Below are 21,071 nucleotides of genomic sequence, written 5' to 3' on the forward strand. Positions count from 1 at the left end.
CTGTCTCTAAATTATTTAATAACCTAGCATCTACTTTGACTTAAGGAAACCCTCCTGTAACATGCATTTTCCATCAGGCTACATAGCCCTTAAATCTATGCTTTGCTTGCACTACATATGTACTAGATGCAATTTTTATGGTTTTTCTCAAATACTGATGTGTTGGTCACATACTGTAAGTTAAAGAACAGTCAACTCCATGTAGATTTATTTGAAACAATTTATTGTCATAAAAATTATAAAAATTTCATAAAAACAAACATGCAGGTAAACAAGTGATAAATAGATCTTAAATTAACCACATGACCAATACTGTCATGGAATAATACTTATATAACTGCAGATACATTGAGTGAATAAATCAAATCTCGTTAATTCGTCAAGTGATGACTTAGAATATGCGTGCCTATCAACAGCATTTTGGTGAAATACCCCCAAACCAATCTGGTGATACTTTAAATATGATGTTAGGGTTTGAAACAACACGTACGATTTCACTTCAAGGAGCTCACATTCTTGTTAAGAGTGGGAGAAGGGGATACAGCTAAAGAATACATAATCTGAAATGGTTTGGACCTGACCCATTTTGTCTTTTAATATTCAGTTATCATAAAGAACATGGTCTTGGATTACACATTCTATGGTATGATCTGCAGAGTAAGCAATTAAATTTACTCCAAAGAGTAGACATAACACAAGCTGGTGGACTCAAACCTAACACTTAAATGTACCAGCTGCCCTTACAGGAACTTTTACTTGAGTGTACTTGCACACAGGCAGTCATGTCAGCAGTTCTGTGGTAACCAGAGGTTACAATGTTTACTCAGTAAGCTAATGCATTTAGTTTGTTTACTGCCTCCTTTTTATTCACATAATAACCAATGTTTAAATATAATTTCACTTAATTAAATGAAGAATACAATGTATCTTTCCACTGTCTTTTATTCACGTACAACCAGTTTCAACGCTCAAGCATCATCATCAGGTTCCACCTGATGATGATGGGTACGTGAATAAAAGACAGTGGAAAGATACATAGTATTCTTCATTTAATTAAAATGAATTTCCACTAAGTTGAGCCGGAAACAATTGAATATATAGTTTCACTTATGTCACAAGGTTTTTTGGTGGAGGGAGTGAAGGTGCAGGTGTTGAGAAGCTAGCTCAACTATGCAGGGAAAGATGCACCAGAGAGGCAACACGTCTCTTTGAGGCAATAGAGCGTGTACTACATCACTGTGCAAAGCATTCACTGTGAAGTCACAGCATGAAATATCCTTGTCATTGAAGGTTGGTGGATGGTAATCTAGTGGGTAGAGAACTGGGCTAATGAGCGGAGCACCAGGGTTCAATTCTGAGTGATGCCTCTGGGCACCCTGAGCTTCACTCAAACCATATGTAATACAGGGAAAGAAACTGCCCCCCACCTTGATGAGTGGATTTCACTCCCCATTGGGCTTAGTTGAGTGAGTTAGTGAGTAGTACCATCACGTATCAAAGTGACCTTTGGGATGCATTGTATAGAAAACTTGCTTAGCTTGACATGAGGCAGCCTTAATTAGACTGCCCTGTGACTAAAATTTATGGAGATAGATGGCAGTGACAGAAAGGCTTGGTGTTCCACTGACTATTTAACCGCTCCCTGATTAATTTATATTATCCAAAATTAGTGACCAACAGATGCCGCTATGAGTGAGGATTACAGAATACTATACAAAGCCGTGAGCAAATAGGGCAAAGAGCAATAGAGCAAATAGCTATCTAGACCCACAGGGATCCTGATGATAACATATATTTTGCAATAAGGTAGCATCTTGTTGGAATCACCTGTTACCTTAAACGATTTCCTGGCTGGAAGAGGGCTTTAACTGCTATCTTAGTTATAAAATGCAATTAGAACAGGAGTGAAAAAATGTCAATTGCTGGGATTAAAAATTGGCTTCATTGCATTAATGTTCCTGTCACTGTGAAAATGAATCTCACCGATTTACTAGCATTTCCTCGACATGCATTGCTAAGGATAACTTCTTTTAAAACTGATGATTTCATGTAACGATGGATTTACATTACTGTGCTTGAAGGATTGACCATACATCCAGCCACTTTTATTGAGGTTTTCAAATATACTCTTAAGAAATGCAGATACATCACAGGATAAATTATTAGCTTGAACCAACTTGAACCCAGATCCCTCAATTCCTGGATGTGTGCTTTAACCATTTAAGCTGATGAGACATTCTCTTAAACTGTGCATTCTTGGAAACTGACTCTGTTTAAGTAGCTGTTACTTCATCTCTCACAGTTCTTTGATACTCCCAAGAGTTTCAAAAATGTGATCAAAGAATTTTTGATAGCATTCACCTAAATACAGATGATATTATTGCAATTGAGGAGACTGAGGATGAGCTTAGCATGGAAACTTAGATGGTAGACTTTCAGGATATGTAACCAAAGTGTCTAGAGATGGGTATGCCAATGTAATTTTCATTTAAGCTAAATTATCAGGATATATTAAGGTAATTTTGAAAGATTTCCAAAATTATCCAGTAACTTGGGAGTTTCAGGCAAAATTTTTCAAGAAAGAGTCACAAAGAAAGCCAATGAAAATGACACAGAAAAAACTACAGTCAATATTCCAAAGTTGTACAGTAACCTACAGAAGGACAGCTAGGTGTTATGTTAGCTGATTTTGTAATGTTATGAGAAATTATGAATTATTTTTTCACCTAGTTCTTCAATCATGGGTGGGTTATTAATTCTTATGAGTTAAAAGATAAATAGGATATGGAACACAATTACGACTTTAAATTCTATTTAAGTCATCTGTATCTCATATAATGGGCTGGGGAGCTATTGGAATCCCTGAGGTTGAAATTGATTTTTTAAAGAAAATATTTTTAACACCCACCAACAATAAGTTTTGTTTTGTAAACACACACTTGAGTTCTTCCTTAATGAAAAAGATCCAATGCTTGTAGGTTTGCATAAATAATCTTTCCCTATTTATGAAATTATGAAGATGGAGGTCTTTGCCAACTAGCACATTTGGAAATTGATTACATACTGACAATAGGTATTTTCATTTGTGAAAACCTGAGCAATGAAGATTGACTGAAAGTTTCAAAATTGAAATCTAGTTTCTTAGCAAGTCGGTAAATGAAGTCTGATCATTAGTTGTAATTTTCTACACGCCGCCAGGAAGAAGTAATATTAGTTAATATGATACAATGCAATTTCTCTGATATGTTAATAAGTCATACTTTTGAAAACTGTTTGCTCACTTGAACTTCGACTTAACGAGATTATACCGAAAGTATTGTGCAATTTGAACATCTGATGAAAACCAGGTAAGCCTTCAGAAAAGAACCAATAGTAACAATGACACTAACTAATAGAGCATGATGTTAAGTCATGGCACAGTATTTACAGAGGCTCATTATGTACTCAAGAATTAGAAGTACAGGGCACATGATGTTTTAAACTCAGTATCACTACACAACAGATGTTGAACTTTGCACTGAATCTTGGGAAACGCTTTTACGGTCACACCTAAAAATAAATAAAACAGCATGTTTTAGTAAACTTAAATTATATCCATTCCTGAAAAAGCATAGCAAGACAACAAAAATTAAAGGAAAGTAGAGGAAAAAAGTCTGGCACAGTATAAAAACAACTTCATATGCAAATGAAATTACATTTGATCATTATTTTATTCTATTACAAGGCACATAGGCCAAATAAAGGATGTGCAGTCACTACCTGATATCTGTGTAGTCTGACTGAAAGCTCATTGCCCATACTCTGAACTGAGGAGTTTATATTGAAGAGTACTAGCTAAAAGAGGAAGTGAATGACAGCTAGAATAATCTTTTGGGGCTTCCTCCGCACTCACCTGCAAGAGGCACTTTGCTCCTTCTCCTTCAAGTTTTCTCCCTCAAAATATCACTTTCCCCTCCCCTTGGTGTTGCCATGGCCACGGCAGGCCTACGAGCTTTCAAACAAGCTATACGTGGGTTTTCTACTGGCAAATCCCTAAATGTCACATACATGTTGAATTCAATAATGCATATGCATAATGCCTAGAAATATCTGTAATCAACACAATTTGTTTTAAGCCTACTACCTGTATAATGGATCACATGCATTTTTAACGATTTTTGTGCCAGAAATTTTTTCTTGAGGTAGCACTAAATTGATTTCAGGAACACATTATGTGCTAGTCGGGGACTATTCTATTTATGGTATTGTAAAGGCTTGCAGCATGAAGAACATCATGGTGGGGTGAAGAATATACCACAGAACATTTTCTTTTTGTTGTACATTGACAAAAAATGAAGTGGCTCAGTAACAAAAAATGTCCTAGCAAGATCAAAAGCCTTCCTGGTGATGTTTTACTTTTGATCTAAGAACAACTTTAGTTCATGGCACATAGGAAAGATACATAGGTCTATCAATAAGTCTTTGCCAAAATAAATTATTTTGGGTAGATCTCCTTTTAGCTTGATAAATTTTTCCCACCGTTTCTCCCAACTTTTTTGAGCTGTCCAAAGACTACGATTTCGAACGATCCTCAAAATAGGCATCTATGTTGGTGATGACCTCATCGTTCAACGTGAACTGTTTTCCACAGAGCAATTTTTTCAACTTTAAACATTCCAAAGAAGTCACTCAAGGCCAAATCTGGTGAATAAGATGGATTCTGTAACAATCTAAACTTTAATTCCATAATTTTCGCCATTGAAAATGCACAGGTGTGCACCCATACTGCCTTGTGAAAGAGAATTTTTTCTCTGCCAAATGGGGATGTTTTTCTTGATTTTTTGCTCTACTGGTGCATATTCTCCATTTATCTTTTCACATTTTAGCAAGTAATTGGTGTAGATGATTCTGCATACATCCCAAAAATATGTGGCCATGCCAGCTAATTTCACCATCTTCGCTTTCTTCGGAGCTGGATCACCTTCAAAACCAATTGTTTTAACTGTACCCTTCTCTCTTAGAGTGTTGCTGTGTATCCTTGTTTTCTCCACAGTTATATATCGATGCAGAAACTCATCAGGATTATGATGGAAAAGCAACAAACCAGCCTCCTAATTCAACTCACTATTGTGTTCATTCTCCACTCAGAGAAAACACGGCACCCATCTCACCGAGATTTTTTTTCAAAATTTTTCATACAGCGTGATATGCATGTGGTCTTAACTATTTCATGAACTTTGATTCATTGATTACTCAGAGCCATATCATGGATTTTGTCAATCATTTCAGAGGAAGTCACTTCCACTGTATGTCCCAAATGATGTTCATCATCTGAGGATGTACGGCCACGTTTTAACTCCTTTACCCAATTGTAAACGTCGCACATGCACTTGCAGATGTGCAATGAATTTCATCCAACTCGGCTTTGTGCTAAGCCTTTTAAATGGAAATGCTAAATCACTGCATAAAACTCATTTTTTGCCATTTTTTAAGTAAATATTGCTTCAATCAACTGTGAAAATGAAACCATGTAATGGATATAGCTGAAAATTTAATAGCTACTGAGAGATGAGGCTTACTGAAAGCAAACCTTTTAAAAGGATTTATTGAAGGACCCACAAATGCACAAATGTAAAGTGGTACTATCATTAGTATGTGAGTTTTTGGTCAAATTTGAACTATAAAAACTAGAAAATCTTTAATTATAACTTTACAACTAACTTTTTGAAAAGCTCAAAACTGGAACACAATGTGTATTGAAACCTGCAGTGGTAAATTGCAGCGACTGAATGGGAGAAGAAAGATCATTTATTAAAATCTAAGCAGCTATTAGGCCTATTATTAAAATTAGCTTTGGTTTTGATAGCTCCAGTGAATGGATAGTTACAAAGTTAGGGACAGTTACAATAATAAATGGGGACTCGATAACCTTCATAGACAATATCACCTAATTACAAGTTATTCATATAGTTTATAAGAAAGTTCATTTTATCACAAGGTTATACACATGAACTTTATAACTGTTTTAAGTTTCTAAGCTTAAAGATGATTATACAAAATTGACATGCACAGGTGCACCATATGATAAATTTTTAATGTGCATTTTTATAAAATCCATTGGATACTAGCTAGTTTCCAGTATTTTTTTTACCACCGTTTGAACTAATATGCACAAAAAGGAGAAAGGCTCTTCATAAAAATATTTACCTAAATATTGAATGACAACTACATACAAGTAATCCAAACTAATTCTTAGCATATTATATGAGAATCAGAGCCACGAAAACTGTGATGGAATACTACTGCACCAACCTCGAGATTCTATTTCAAATAAGCTGTAGAAATCATTTTCTAAAGATAAGAATTAAAGTACCAATAATTCATACAATAGCCATTAAAATTTTTAGGTATAATGAATAATTATTAGGAAAGGATTGGGATGGTGCAGTGGCTAATGTACTGGCTTCTGACCCTGAGGGCCCAGCATTGAATCCCAGAAGTGGCGAGGTTTTTCAGTGGTATCCCGATCCTTATTTGGAGGGCTATGAAGAGAGCACTTCATAAGGAGAAGGGCTGTCTGTTAGATGAGATAATAAACTGTGGATCCTTTGATGCCTTTTATTAAGGATAGGCTAATTCTGATACACAGTTTCTCTCCACCCTACCTTGATTCCCTGAACATCCTAGTCCAACCAAATTACCATCCCATCCCAACCAGCAAACATGACCTCCACTGGTGGTTGCCTCCCCTAATATCTATTACTACAAATCGATTAGGAATAGGGTCACCAAAACTGATGCAAGACTCTTATTGCAGACATTTAGTTCTGTGTCAAATAATGTTGATTCCCATGCCAATTTCATTTGGTGTCATTTCATTAAGTTAATAGGAGGGTACATGTAGTCAATAAGGCCTCTACCAACATGTCACTCCAAAATACACAATTCATTCAGACACTTCTTAAATTACGACTGTGCTAAGTTAAAAAATTTGGATAACTGTAAAGAGCAGCCTCCTCAAGAGAAGCTTTTACTTGAGAATTCTTTGTACTCACTGTTGAATTAGTCGAGAACTTAGAAGAAAGGAGCACAGCAAAAGAATGGAACTGGTGGCAAATGCTATTTGAGGCGATGCATTGTCTCCAGAGAGCCAAAGAAGTCCACCACAAGTTATAAAATTCATTGGAACACGGAACCAATTTGTCACACTGGCTCGGACTTCTTCGGGAAGTAGATGACTTCTAAGGTGTCCAGTTGATGGGTAATACAGCCCCACTGCAATTTCTAGCAGCAAAAATGCTGCAAATGAAGTTCTTGGACCAGCTGATATCACACACCAAGCATTACATCCCATTGCCAGTCCAACAGCAAGGGTCAGTATTTGCTGAATGTAAAAAACAAAACATATATGCAAAGAATTTCTTGATTTATATAATCACAGGTAACTGGTACTCAATAAATATACATGGAGACAAAAATATCCTTCAAAAGAATTGGACACAAACATTTTAAAGTATTTATATTTTCTAGGGGTACACATTTTCTGAGGTCATGCACACAGTTTAGGATGGGTGGATCCAATGACTGGGATTACTAATAGTATAGGAGAAATGCAACATGGGGACTGGTATTAGTCCCTTCTTAAAAGAAATCACCAGGGCACAATTGAATTATCTCATCAGACCAGTTATGCACTGCAGTGTGAAGGTTTCAATGAAATTCCAAAAAGAGAAAAAATAACAACAGATACTTCCAAATTTTATATCCAAACATAAAAAAAGGGAAGCCAGAAGAATATGCATTGCTCATGTGATACACACAATTTCCAATCAATTATAAGCTTTGGTCAACATTTTACAGGACATGTGTGTCACTCACACAAAAAGTCAAATGACTATGGAAACAAAATGAGGAATAGAGCTGGAACTATGAAGAAATAAAAATAATCAAATACTCTTTTTTCACATAAAAACATTAAAATTAAAATGAAACCCAAAGAGAAAAGGATGGTGAAAGCCTCAAAGAGAGACATCGAGTGACATAAGTGATTTAAAATTTGCTCATGGGGTAATATAAAATTAACTTTCTGACAAAGCTTCCACTGAGCTTCAAAACATATTAAGAAATGATCATATACTAATAGATTTGGTGATATTCATGCAAGCGTTCATAGCTACTGAAAAGCTATCAAAAAGCTTCGATTAACATACACCAGCCAAAGCATTTGCTTCCATTTCTGATGTCACACAACAAGAACAGATAGCAGCTGACTCTAAGTAAACTCCCTTCACTGATGAGCATGATACTCAAAGAAAATGTTCTCAAACAGATTTTATATCAAGACATTGCATTGTTGAGAAACTACAATACTGCAACAAATTATTGTAAAAACATCAGCGTGGAGTACTATCTGGATTATAAATGTAGACAAGAGAAATGCAGATGAAAGTAATAAGGAGCCTTTGAAACCTGGGTGGAGCTGGAAGTGAATGCTGAAAATCAAACAAACAGGTTAAGTGAGAAATGAAGAAGTAAATGTACATAATAGGAGAGGAAATATGGAGCATAGAGAGAGGGGTTAGATTCAGTCATGTAAGGAAATAGTAAAGTGATTCGGTTAAATGCAAGGAAAGTGAGATTTAAAGATAGAAAATCCATAAGGGCATTATTAACACTGGATGGGAAAGGGTGGAGGGCAACACACAAGAAATAAGATAGAAATACTACTAAATGATTCTGTTCAGAATAATCAAATAAAGGCTTTTCCGATCATTTTGCTTCAAGTTCTGTAACTTGAAAGCTTTTAAAAATTGCAGATAAATCTATATGAAAATCATATATATTATGAATGCAACATTAGACTTGCAAATAAAAAACTACCATTTCTTTCATCCGAAAAATATTTTAATGAATAGCAGGAAAATTCTTCTGCCCAACTCAGGAATTGAAGAAAGCCACACTTTTCTAAATAAATTCTTGAAAAAATCTGTGATTTCCCAAAATTGCATTCTTCAAGCTGGAATGGACGTAACCAAATGGACTTGTACATCCTGTGAATCTTATTTTTACCAAAATACTAAGGCATCACTTCTTGTTACTCCTGAATATAGTTTATCCCATATACATTTTACAAGTAAGCTATTTACTGTATTAATAATTTAAATTAATAATTTTTGCTCTGAAGTAATTTACATAACCCAATTATTTATTTTGGACTCTGGAAAAAATAATGCAAACATAATTTAATAACCAGAAAAAATAGAAAATTGGATATTTGGAAAATATTTTAACCCAAAGCAGATGTATACCTCTGATTCTTAACCCAAATTGCAACTGCCAGGGCTGCAATTGGTACCTACATTTTTATAGCTCTCATGATGCATAAGACTAGTTTAACGCTAAATGAATGGTATTATTTAGGTTATCACACATATTGCATGCTTAGCACATGCAAAATCAAACTAGCAATACTAATTCAAAGTTGTTCCAGTGCTAACCTGAGATGAATATCCAGAGGCCATCAGAATTGAATAGAGAGATGATCCAATCATCATGCACAGCATGAAGCAAGAGAAGACCACGCCCAAGGGAGGGTGTCCTGGGTCTAAAACAGGCGTCCAAAGAAACACAAATGTATACATGACTGACTCGAATAAGGACTGGATTAATCCAAGGAGGAGGATGACTTCTCTAGACCAGATGCACCTTAAGCCTTCCATGCAAAATTTTGTCAGACTGCCAAACACCTGTTTAAAAAAGGAGCTGATTGCCTCAGAAGCTACACCACATCACAGAAAACATAAAATACACTTTACATTTATGCAATAAATTCCTGCATGATTTTCAGTAACATATGTGACAGAAATGTGGCAAACAAATTGCAACTCATCTTCATTCTTTTATCTTTCCAGTTTCTCAACACAGACATCACCCGGGACGTTGACTATTGCCTTATTATAAATTTTTCTATTGGCTTGAATGAAAAAAAAATTAATTCTGGAGGGTACAAGCAAATTAAATGACACCCAGTACCATTGCTAAATGACATTATGATTCAACGGTGGGAAAAACAATTGGAATGACCAATGGTAGGTAAAATTTCAAATGCTATGAAGACCATTATTCTCCACAATTCCAGTTAAAATTGGTTTTGGTGGAGATGATCACTCCTTTAAAAGCCATATACAATGCAGCCGGTGATTCACCCTAGGCTGATTTTTACCTTTGTAAATTAAAGTGAAAACCCATGAACCTGCTTTGATATTTATGGTGATAGTGCATTGTGTGGAAAGAATGAATAAAATCAACACTCCTTGAGGTGATCTCATCTACAATTCCCTTCACTTAATTCGGGAGGCTCTGCGAAAGATGCACGTCCCTCACCCCACTGATTGAGGGGGTCAATGACTGATCCCAGTATGACATTTGTATTGTTTTCGCTAAATTTTTTGGGTTAAAAATATATATTTCCTATGATATAATTGTGATGACATTTTATGGGAAAACGAAAAGAGTGAATATGCTCAGATAACCTCCTGAATAATTGCTCACCCCTGGAAGACTTCATGACCAAGGACTCAAACCACCCCATACCACTTTCTTCAACCGGCACCTCCTTGTTTACACATGTGTTGAATCTTTATGACTCATTACCAGTTAGAATACTGCCTTCCACTATCTTTTCTGCATCATTTTGAAACACATAATTTTGTATGTAAAATGTGTAACAGTGTTGAACATTACATTTAACTATAGTATAATATGAATTATTTTTTGCCAACAACATGATGACAAGGTCTGTAAACAAAGTTAGGGGACTATTTCCATTTTGAATCAGGTAGTTATCACTAATATGGGTAAGGTGAAAATCTTCAATTCTTTAAAAAAAAATATGATGGTTACCTACAATTGAGAAAATAATTTTCTTAAATGAATATGGGGGAACAGAATTGATGAAAAATTTATCGGATTTTGAAAATTAGCAAAATTTGTTTCAATTTACACAGATGCACAGAAAGCAAAATGTACAATTTAAAATTTTCAGAAACCATTAGGGTTAAATAATAAAATTCAGAGAGAACTTTATGACTTGGAAAATAATTAATTTTATCATAGAAAACTTTTATTTCCATTCAAGTTTCATATTTTTTTTAGTATTTAAAGAAAGGTTAAATTAGTTGAATAGCTTTGCAAGCCTGCGCCCATTCAGTAATAATTTTATTTTTGACCTGTGATGCATAGAGTTCTGGAAATTGATTATAAAAATTTCAATTGAAAATGCAAAAAAGTAATATTTTTTAAAAAGGAATAACTCGCAGTTATTAGTTCTGAAAACCTGCAGAGTTCAGACAATTTATTTTTATGCTGCGGGGAACCTTATTTTGCCCAATTTATACTAGTCTTATCTTACCTATAGGTGTAATCAAACAAGTCAACCCAAGATTACATATTGATGAAACAGTACAATTATGCTTGAAGGCCAAAAGCATTAATCAACTAGCTCTTGTAAAAAGCAGATGAGTGAACTAGAGAACAATATTGTGATACATATGGCCTGTACAGAGAGTATGGTAATATGCCCATCTTCTCCTCCCAATAGCAAGGGATTGCAATTTTTTTCTGCATCTTGTAGAAACCAATTGAGCTCCTCATAAGTTAAAAGCTCTTATTTTCATTCCAAAAGCAACTTGAATAAATGTTTAAGAATAATATTTTGTTCATGCCATTGACTTTCACCACACCAATCAGTTAGGCTTGAAAAGGGTGCAAAGTAAAATCATTCAAATGGCAATGCAGAAATCAGCAAAATGAAGAATCAAAAAAACATACATGTACATATAGCTTTAAACTGTACATTTCCATTCCAAATAAATACTGCTGTCCCTAAGCATGCCTAAGCATACATACTTTTCTACTTCCTAGCTGCAATAAATTACCCCATTTGACTTGTATCAGTACATTCTTATTTTTGGTATTGTCCCCTAGAAAATTGTTAATGCATCCAATCATATTTTTCCAATTCTAGCTATGTATCTAACCATAGAATAATCAAATAACTTACCTTACTCATAGAGGTGGCCTCTGACCCCAATTGATGGCTATGACCAACATTTTCTGACCATGTTAGGGCAATCATTACCCCTGAAATGGCTAAGGGGGCTAGGGCAAGCATAAATGGTGACACAGGCCCCCAATCAGCCCATTCTGCAGTGCCATTGGCCACAATCCCAGCTACCATTGCTAACACTCCTCCCCAGAACGTAGATTTTGATAAGGTCACTGGCACCCACTCTGGTGGAAATCCTCGAGCCTCTACGTGCTCATGCACATACCTTGCAACAAGAATAATTCATAATAGAGAGAAATAAAATTTATAAAAATAAGAGCACTGCACAGAAATGTTGACAGGCTGGTGTAGGTTCCTGTACCTTCCTACAAGTTCATGGTCTTTCCTGACAACAGTCTCACCACCAATCCAGGCAGCATCTTTCCAAAAGCACCTTGAGGTCAAAATGACTTTGACCCAAAGGTTCTGCCCGAAATGAGAGCAAATTTGTGGGACACAGAAACCAAATGGAAAGGAAAACAAAGAAATTTTCACCAGCCTACAGTGGGAAATTAAATAGCCTTTGGACCAAAAATTGAGACAGAAATGCCACTTGGCATTCTTATGTTACATCAAATTTAATCAGAATCTAAGCCCTAACTTTAAGGTAAAACACATCAACCCAAACATAGGCTCATTATAATCAGATATCAATACCATTCACAAATAATATACTGATGATGATATCAACTATGCATATGTACATGAATAATGGAGGATCAAAAAGTACCCAAAAGGAGCATTTTAATACAAGAAATCCTGATATAAAAATTCAATCCTATTTTTCACCATTGATAATATATCTACACAGGGTTGCATGAGTAAGACATTGCTGCCCACACATATGTTGCTGGACAGATAAGACCCCTGTGGATGGTGACTCCGTGAGCACATGAATCTGAGTTCAAGGGCAACTGATGACCCTTAGGACACACATGAGTTTGGATGACTTAGTAATGTTTAGATGGTCTATGACCTTACTGACAAGATGTAATTAGGGTAATGAGGAGATTGAGAATGAAGGATGTTGATTGGTGAGTGATTACCAAAGGGGATCACAGCTGGAGGATAAGAGTAGGGCGGGTGTTGTTGGAGGGATTCACTTTGCAAAACTTTACTGTTATGGGTGTTAAATATGATCCTGCGACTGCTCCTTCAATTGGTCAACCTCTCCCTTAGTGAAGACATTTGTCGCCAATCTTCTGGTCAGAGATAGGGGAGATATGATAATAGTAGGGCGCAGGGATATTGTATCACTGTATTGTAAACACTAAGCACATGCAGTGCTTCATCCTAAAATACTTCCTTTTCCCCAGACTTTCGGTATTAAGTCACAATTCATTCCACCTCATTGGTATTGAAAGTGGCTCATTGACTGCATGATTCCTTATAACATTACAATGTTTTATTCAATGATTCCCCAAAAACCTTTTGAATAAAAAAGTTAATTACTTGACTAGCTCTTAGCTGAAACCTATTGATTTATATCCGTTTACATTTAAAAGTAAAAAGTTAAATTTTTGGAAAAAAGCAAAATGATACATCCTAACAGCTAATTCATCTGAATGAAGGGGATCCTCAATGAAAAGTGAACAAATTTCTAGTCATGAGTGTTTGTAGGAGTAAAAATAAGTGATTTAAAAAAAATAACTCGTGGATTAACTTCAAATTTTATTCTAATTTCAATGAAATTAAGAACTAAGAAATTCATGCATTTTAACTTTACTCTATTAAAAATATGCATGCATATTATATTTGAGGGATGTGATAGTTCAATGAGTACTGGGCAACTGAACAGAGGGTCCAAATTCGATTCCCAGGGACAATAGGGGACAGTCAATTTCATCCATTTTGAGACATTTCTTGGGTACCAAATCTTCCCAGGCAACCATGGGCACCTTAGGGAAAGGAACTGACCCACCATTCCTGTATTTGTGAATTTTGCATACTGTTGGGCTAAGTATTGGGTGAGATCTACCCTCATCTGTAAAACCAACCTTCAAGTTGATAACCGTGGTTATTTTCATATTATATTTAAATGAACAAAGTAAAATTGTAAACAACTTTTGAATTTTTTGTCATTGAAATATCCATTTAAAATATTATGTCAGTAACTTCTTTTATGATATATGAATTCATTTTCATTTCCAGAAGTTATTTAAACAGTCTAAATTTAGTATGAAGAGGAGCCATTTCTGTGGTTTTTATTATTATTATATAAAGACTATATTATTATGTAAGAAGAAAGCTTTGACATAGAGAGAGAGAGCCAATGTACGACATAACGACATAACCATTAGTAAAAGGAAACTGCCAATGTATCCTCTATGCCATTTCTCCAGCTCAGCCTAGCTCAATTTCAATTTGAGAAATGTCATTTATCTCAACACTTTCCTATGTAATTTCAAAATCATAATTATTACTTTTTATTGATGAAAAATGGGACATGGTAGTCCAGGGGTAAGCATTGGACTACTGATTGAAGAGCCTGGGTTTGATTCCCAGGCATGGCTCTGAGCACCCTCAGCTTCACATGTGCTGTGTGAGTTTTTTTAGTACCCGATCTTTCTGGGAAACCACATTTCACATAGGTGAAGCAGGGAAAGGATCTGCCCTCCATCCTAAAGTGTACATTTCACATGCTAATAGGTTTAGCATTGGGTGAACTCTATGATTACCTATCAAACCGATCTTTGGGTTGATTACGGTGTTCATGGTTTTTATTGATGAAAAAAGGAATACTTGAAAACTAAAATTTAAGTCACTTTTGTCATTCACCTTTCTGAAATATTGGTGCATATCATTAAAATAAAGAAATTAATCATTTCATGATGAATAGTTTATATGTTGAATCTTTTGGGGGAACAGGAAATTCATAGCATGCAGTGAAGTTCGTCAAAATCTTCAACTATAAACCATAAACACAGTCATCAACCCGACAGTTGGTTTAGTAGGTGATGATAGAGTTCACCCAGTACTAAGCCCGATGGTGTGCGAAACTCACACATCAGGGTTGGGGGCCAGTTCCTTTCCCTGTGCCTGTTATCGTTTCCCAGGAAGATCTGGTACCCGAAAAATCACATAGCTTGGGTTGAGCTGCAGGTGCCCAGAGAGTCTTGCCCAGGAATTGAACCCCGGCCCTCTTTTCAGTAGTCCAACACTCTCCCCCCGGACTACCATACTACTTACTAATTGATCAAATGAGGGTTACACTTACCAGGCTTCAAAACAGGAGAAGAGCATTGAAGTAGATATTCCTCCCAAGATTCGCCCAAAAACTAGGACATAAAATTTGGGACTCATTTTTGTCATACAGCATACTGAAGATAATACAGTGTATGCAAAACACATCTTTTTTCGACCAAAGTGATCTGCCAGGGGGCCAGTCATTGTGCCCAACACACCACTGGCTGCAAATCCTACTACGTACAAAAAGGCAATCTGGGAATGTGCAAAGCCATAGTGGCTGTAGATTTTGTAAAGATATGGCCCTTGGAGCCAATCAGAAAACAATGCTAAAAAATATACTTTGAAATACGATTTTTGAAAACGCAAAAAATATGTATCATTTCCTGAAGCAATTTGAGGTCTAGTCTTTGAAGCAATAGTATGAAACACAAGTGAAATGGCACTCAGTATAAAAACTGAGACATATGTCAAGATCTTCATACTTGCATCTTGTAACCTGAAAAGAAAGTAATGTAAATAATAATAAGTGTTTCTGGAATTAACACCGCTTGCTCTAGCACAAAACAATAGCACTGACTATGAACATGGCTTTTAACAAGATGAAATATGTTGAATAATAATCAGAAATTAACATTCAACCCTTTGCATCAAATGAAAAGATTGGGAGCAACCGTACAATGTTCTGATTGACTCCATCATGTTTAAGTTTCAACCCTTACAGCATAGATATCAAGCCATTACTTCATCCATGCAATATTTCAGTACTTCCTTTCCTGATATCATTCACTTTTTTTCCCCATAGGAATTTAAATTTGGTGACATAGAATATGTGAAATTACTCATCCAATGTTAAGCTAATGGCAAGAGACGTCGGACTAATAAGATGCTCAAAAACAATATATGTCCAGAAAAAGTAATAAATAACCTTCTTTTGTTTGAATTACTTAAGTAAGATTTTCACTTTTATTCACAAAAATATGGAAACTTCTGTAGCCATATATCACTCTGAAGGTAATTACAATATGAATGAATGGAAACAATAAAATTCTTGCAATAATTCATGTATCTACTAGTACAATCATGATATTTTCAACTGAAAAAAACATATCAAAACAGAATTTGATACACCTTGACATGTTGGTCTTTCGTCATCCTGAACCGTCATGTCTACGTGCCAGAAGAAGGCTGATATACTGCCAACCTTTCTTAAACCTGATCCATATCATTGTTCTTGCATGAGAGTAGAACTGTTTATAAGGCCCACAAAGACATCACTAGGCCAGCAATGAATTTCATGAGGTATAGATTTTCAGCATCAATTACTTTTCAACATCCACCTTCCTTTTTCCTTCATTCCATATCTTACCCACACCCCAAACCTGTTGAGACGACAGGACAGTGGTAGCAATCTGATTGTTTCCTTGCATCTACATGTCGATGAAAATTGACAAAACAAGTCCCTTTCTTTCAATGGTAATGGAAGAGCAGGTAGAGACACATTCCACTGGGTACCTCTTCTTTCCTTATGACACAAGGGGCAGCTATCTCAATGACTCCCTAGTGCAGCCTTAAATTCTATACCTTAATATTTTAATTTTTGAACACTTGTAGAAAATGCATTTAATATTTTCCTTATGATAATCTGGTCAATATCCCGCATGGACTACAACCTTGACATGGTGGGAGGGCTTTTGCGTCCTGATTACCCCTAGGTCTGTACTAGTGTGAGCAATGATTTGGCTCTTTATACGATCACCCACGGCAGATGGAAGGGCTTGTGCATCCTGATGACTCCTAGAGCAAGAATAATTTCTCCTGGTAAGGTCACCCATGTCAGACAGTTTGAAGGTTAGGAGCCAGACAAAAGGTAGTCCGTGTAGTGTCTATTCCTCAGTGACGTGGCTGCAAAGGCATCTGACCCCAGTGGGGTGGCCATTAAGTGATGGTGTCACGTTTAAAACACTGTTAAGGAAGGCAATGGAAACCACCTTAATTATTGTTCCCAAGATTTTATGATGGACAGTAAAAAGAATAATGGGATTTAGGGAGGGGAGAGGCATGTGCAATGCCATTGCAATGATGAGATTACTAACTGAGAGGAATATAGAATACAATCAGGACATTTTTGCCTGTTTCATAGATTTCAAAAAGGCATTTGATTAAGTGAATTTGTGAACACTAATGAGTATATTGCACAAAAAGAATAAATTGGAGGGATAGGAGGCTAATGCGACACTTGTAAATGGGGGGAATTCGTAAAATCAGTTAGGTCACACTCTAGTTAGTCAGTCAGCCATGGGGTTGCAAGCATTGCTGAGTAAATTGCAAATTCCTTGTGATAGATACAGGATGAAAATCAATAAAAATAAAAAAGGTTATGTGATTTCCCAGAAAGAAAAAGGCTAAGCTAAACAAAATAAGAGAGCAAAAACTAAAGCAGGTGATAAAGCTTACGTATCTCAGAAGTGTTCTGGACCAACATGGTCAAAGTAGCAGGAACGCAAGGAGAAGAATTAACTAAGCAAAGAGGATTTCACAAGGAGGAAGGACTAGATTACAGGGATGTTAGGTACGGATATTGAAAAAAAGCTGATCAAAACTTAGATATGGAGAGTAGTTATGTGCCGTGTGGAAAAATGGTCACTGAAGCAAGATGATACATTGGAGGATTTTGAAATGTGGGTGTGGAGAAGGTGAAGTGGACAAAAGGAAAACAAATGAGGAAGTGTTTGGTATGGTGGAGGAGGATAGGGGATTGTTTGGATAAATCATAAAGAAGCAGGAAAAATGGATGCAAAGCATATTGATCAGCAGCGGGATGTTGAAGACTATGATAGAGGGGAGGATGTTAGTTAAACGAGGAAGGGGCAGGATTAGGATAGTGATGCTGGATGGGTTGAAGGAAGTATACAGTTATGTGTGTTGTACAATAGTATACAGTGGTGTGTTGTACAATAGGATGTTAGGTTATTTTTTGTTCGGAGAAACAAATTATTTATTTGGTACTTGTGACCATCCAAAAGATACTTTAATTGGTAGGTTACCTAATAATAATAATTTGTCCGATTTGACACCTAACAGCACATAAATCCATTGACTTTAACCCACATAACATTTTCTAATGGGAATGGGGAAACAGTCAGAAAGAGTGGCCATATCTCATGATGCTGGAAGGCCAGGCCAAATGAGTAAGGGATGAACCAGTTTGGGGGAGGAGGGAGGCGACCCTCTCTAGGTAAAAAGAGTATGGGCTGCAAAGATAGACCTTAAGAGCGAGAGACAAGTCAAATGGACAAGAATTTTTCTCCAGCAATTGCCCATGCATATGTATGAGTGTTACAGCTTAAAGGTTGAGGATACAGGCAGGAGCTGACTTCATCATTTGTCCTGAACATCCATTTGTGCAACTCAATACTTCCTAATTTCCCCAACTGAGTGGCCATCCTGGTAATGTTTAAGTACAACAGCATCTTCCCCATATCAGCTGATGGCAACTTACCGAATAAACAGCCAATTACTATATGTAAAAATGTTTATAAATCTGTATTGCTATAAGTATAGTCTTGGATATCTCCCGTTGATAGAAATTTGTGGGACCAGAAAATATTGGCATCATTTAACATTCCTTCCATTGGTCAACATTGCTGACTAAGTATTTCTGTTGCTGCTCAGAGTCAACTGTATCTGGGTCAACATAATTTGATACATATTTCACAGAAACAACGAATCATCACTTTTCCAATCTGCATTTAGATTTGAAAGTATACTTAACTTTTATCATCCTAAATTCAGTTTTGCACCACTACTTAATGCCGTAAAGAATAATTGAGAGTCTTTAATATTAGACCAAGTTCTTGACGGGAACATGTCCACATGCCAAGTAATTACAATCTCTTCCCACTCATTTGACTTTTTATCCTATCAAACTGTTGCCTCAGAAGGCACAAAAATAATACTTTGGTATCTAAATTCAGTACTTGAAACTTTTAAACATTCAAGGATCATTTATTACCTCATATTACGAAACTGCCACAAAGAAAGAAGAAATAGGCTACTTTCATAAAACATAATGAGGTTGAGAGTATGGTAATAAGAGTTGACTTCACAAACACAATTTTTTCTATGGACAAAAGAAAGGTCAATGGCATAATTTGAAATTCTTTAAGGGGACAGAAATTAAAACACAGTAATTCCTTTGAATGATATACTGTATACTTTTTCAAATGTTAACTGCAATGCATGCCCCTTGAATAGACTATAACACTTTCTCTGGGAACAACAAAATAAATAATATGCATTAATAAAAAGCATATGGGTGCTTGTCTCAATAAATGAGTGCAATTTTAAAAGTACACAATATTATTTTCGTTCATCTAACACTATTGTATGAGTATCAGAATAACCACAATTTATAATTCATTAATAATAATTAAATCAGCCACATTTTCAGCTAATATTTCCCAATAATTGTCTACAAAAATTCTTAATTACCAGTACTTCCAACTTGTTACACGAGAAACCTTGTTAATACTGCCAAAGGCGATATTAAGTGCCGGTTTATCGGCAATGTAATAAATACAACATAGCGCCACATGATTCTATCCTCGAGAATTGAATTTTAATCTCGAAAGTACAAGTGAAAGGGAGGGGCATATATGTTTTTGAAATTGGGAGACGAATTTCTTCAATAACTCAGTGGGATTCTCCGTAATACACATCGCGCACACCACATTTTACAATAATTTACCAGCAAAAATGGCACGGAATGAGCAAATTAAGTCCTTTAAATTTTCTAAGCTTGTTAATGTCAAAACACTTGACGCTTAAATTCTTGGGCTAAGGAGTTCCTGATATTAACTGGCACATATACATCGTAAATAATTCGTTCGGGCTTTTCAAAAACGCCAGAGATTACGAAGTAATTGGCTAACAGTAACTGTTAATGTTTAAGAAAACAGCACTTCACTTCTAAATACTTTACGATTAATGCACACATTGAGTTTGTCAACTTTCAACCTTACAATGAAGTAAACCTAAAATTTAATTCCAAACCACCATAACCATCACGATACTTACATTCTTTCACCAGTTCTTTATCAAGCATATCTCGTATCTGGTTAGGAAAAACATGATAATATTACCATTATTGTGTTAACAATATCAGAAGGAACAGTTTTAAAGCGTTATCCAATTACGATAGAATGTATACCTTGCCCAAATGAATGAATATCAACATTTTAGTTCAGGTGCTTGTTCATTAGAATTTATTAAGAGTAAATAACAATAAATATATGTAAATAGCGTACAATAAATTATTACTCCTCTAAGAGATATAAACATTAATTTCATTCACTAGCTTTCGATACAAATGATATATCTGATATTTAAATATATATACTCGCAAAGAAAACATTCAGATACGTAAATTGTAGGCAAAGATATAAGGTTATGCACTAAAATCGTAAGGATAACATATTAATAACGAAAATCGCCTATATTGGCGGGTAGGATGACGTATTATCTTAGAAATTGAAGGCAAGCGTGTGATGCGCAAGGGCGGCTCCCATTTAAATTAGCAGTGCGATTATGTGTTAGTGATAAGTAGATATTTACATCGGAGATGACGTGGAAAGTAAATCTTTTTGTTTTTAACTTTTATGGATATATTTAAATTATACCGCAATCCACCAAAAATTTCCACCATTTTCACTCAAAAAAGTTTTTGAAGCTAGTCAGTTTCCAAACCAGCTACAGTATTCTAGAAAAAGTAGGCACCCGCCAGATTTCCGGTAGTTTT

The 21,071-nt window shown here is 35.7% G+C and overlaps 1 protein-coding gene across 2 annotated transcripts; it reads right to left on the reverse strand.

Annotated features, from left to right (window-relative positions):
• Positions 1-270: 270 nt before the first annotated feature.
• On the reverse strand, positions 271-20,730 carry LOC139698422 (molybdate-anion transporter-like). Of its 2 annotated transcripts, XM_071597322.1 has the most exons (7): positions 20,484-20,730; positions 20,351-20,387; positions 15,303-15,770; positions 12,041-12,311; positions 9,477-9,725; positions 7,035-7,363; positions 271-3,549 (listed from the first exon to the last, which is right to left on the reverse strand). In XM_071597322.1, coding segments are annotated over exons 2-7 (1,377 nt in total). In that variant the 5' UTR covers positions 20,353-20,387; positions 20,484-20,730; the 3' UTR covers positions 271-3,491. The 2 variants fall into 2 exon arrangements, with proteins under 2 accessions (XP_071453423.1, XP_071453424.1); XM_071597323.1 differs by lacking the exons at positions 20,351-20,387; positions 20,484-20,730 and having other exon boundaries at positions 12,041-12,511; positions 15,303-15,393.
• Between the last annotated feature and the right edge of the window lie 341 nt (positions 20,731-21,071).

This window comes from Hetaerina americana, unplaced genomic scaffold (genome assembly GCF_022747635.1).
Source record: "Hetaerina americana unplaced genomic scaffold, ioHetAmer1.1.p SCAF_85, whole genome shotgun sequence".
In the NCBI taxonomy this organism is placed as follows: Eukaryota; Metazoa; Arthropoda; class Insecta; order Odonata; family Calopterygidae; genus Hetaerina; species Hetaerina americana.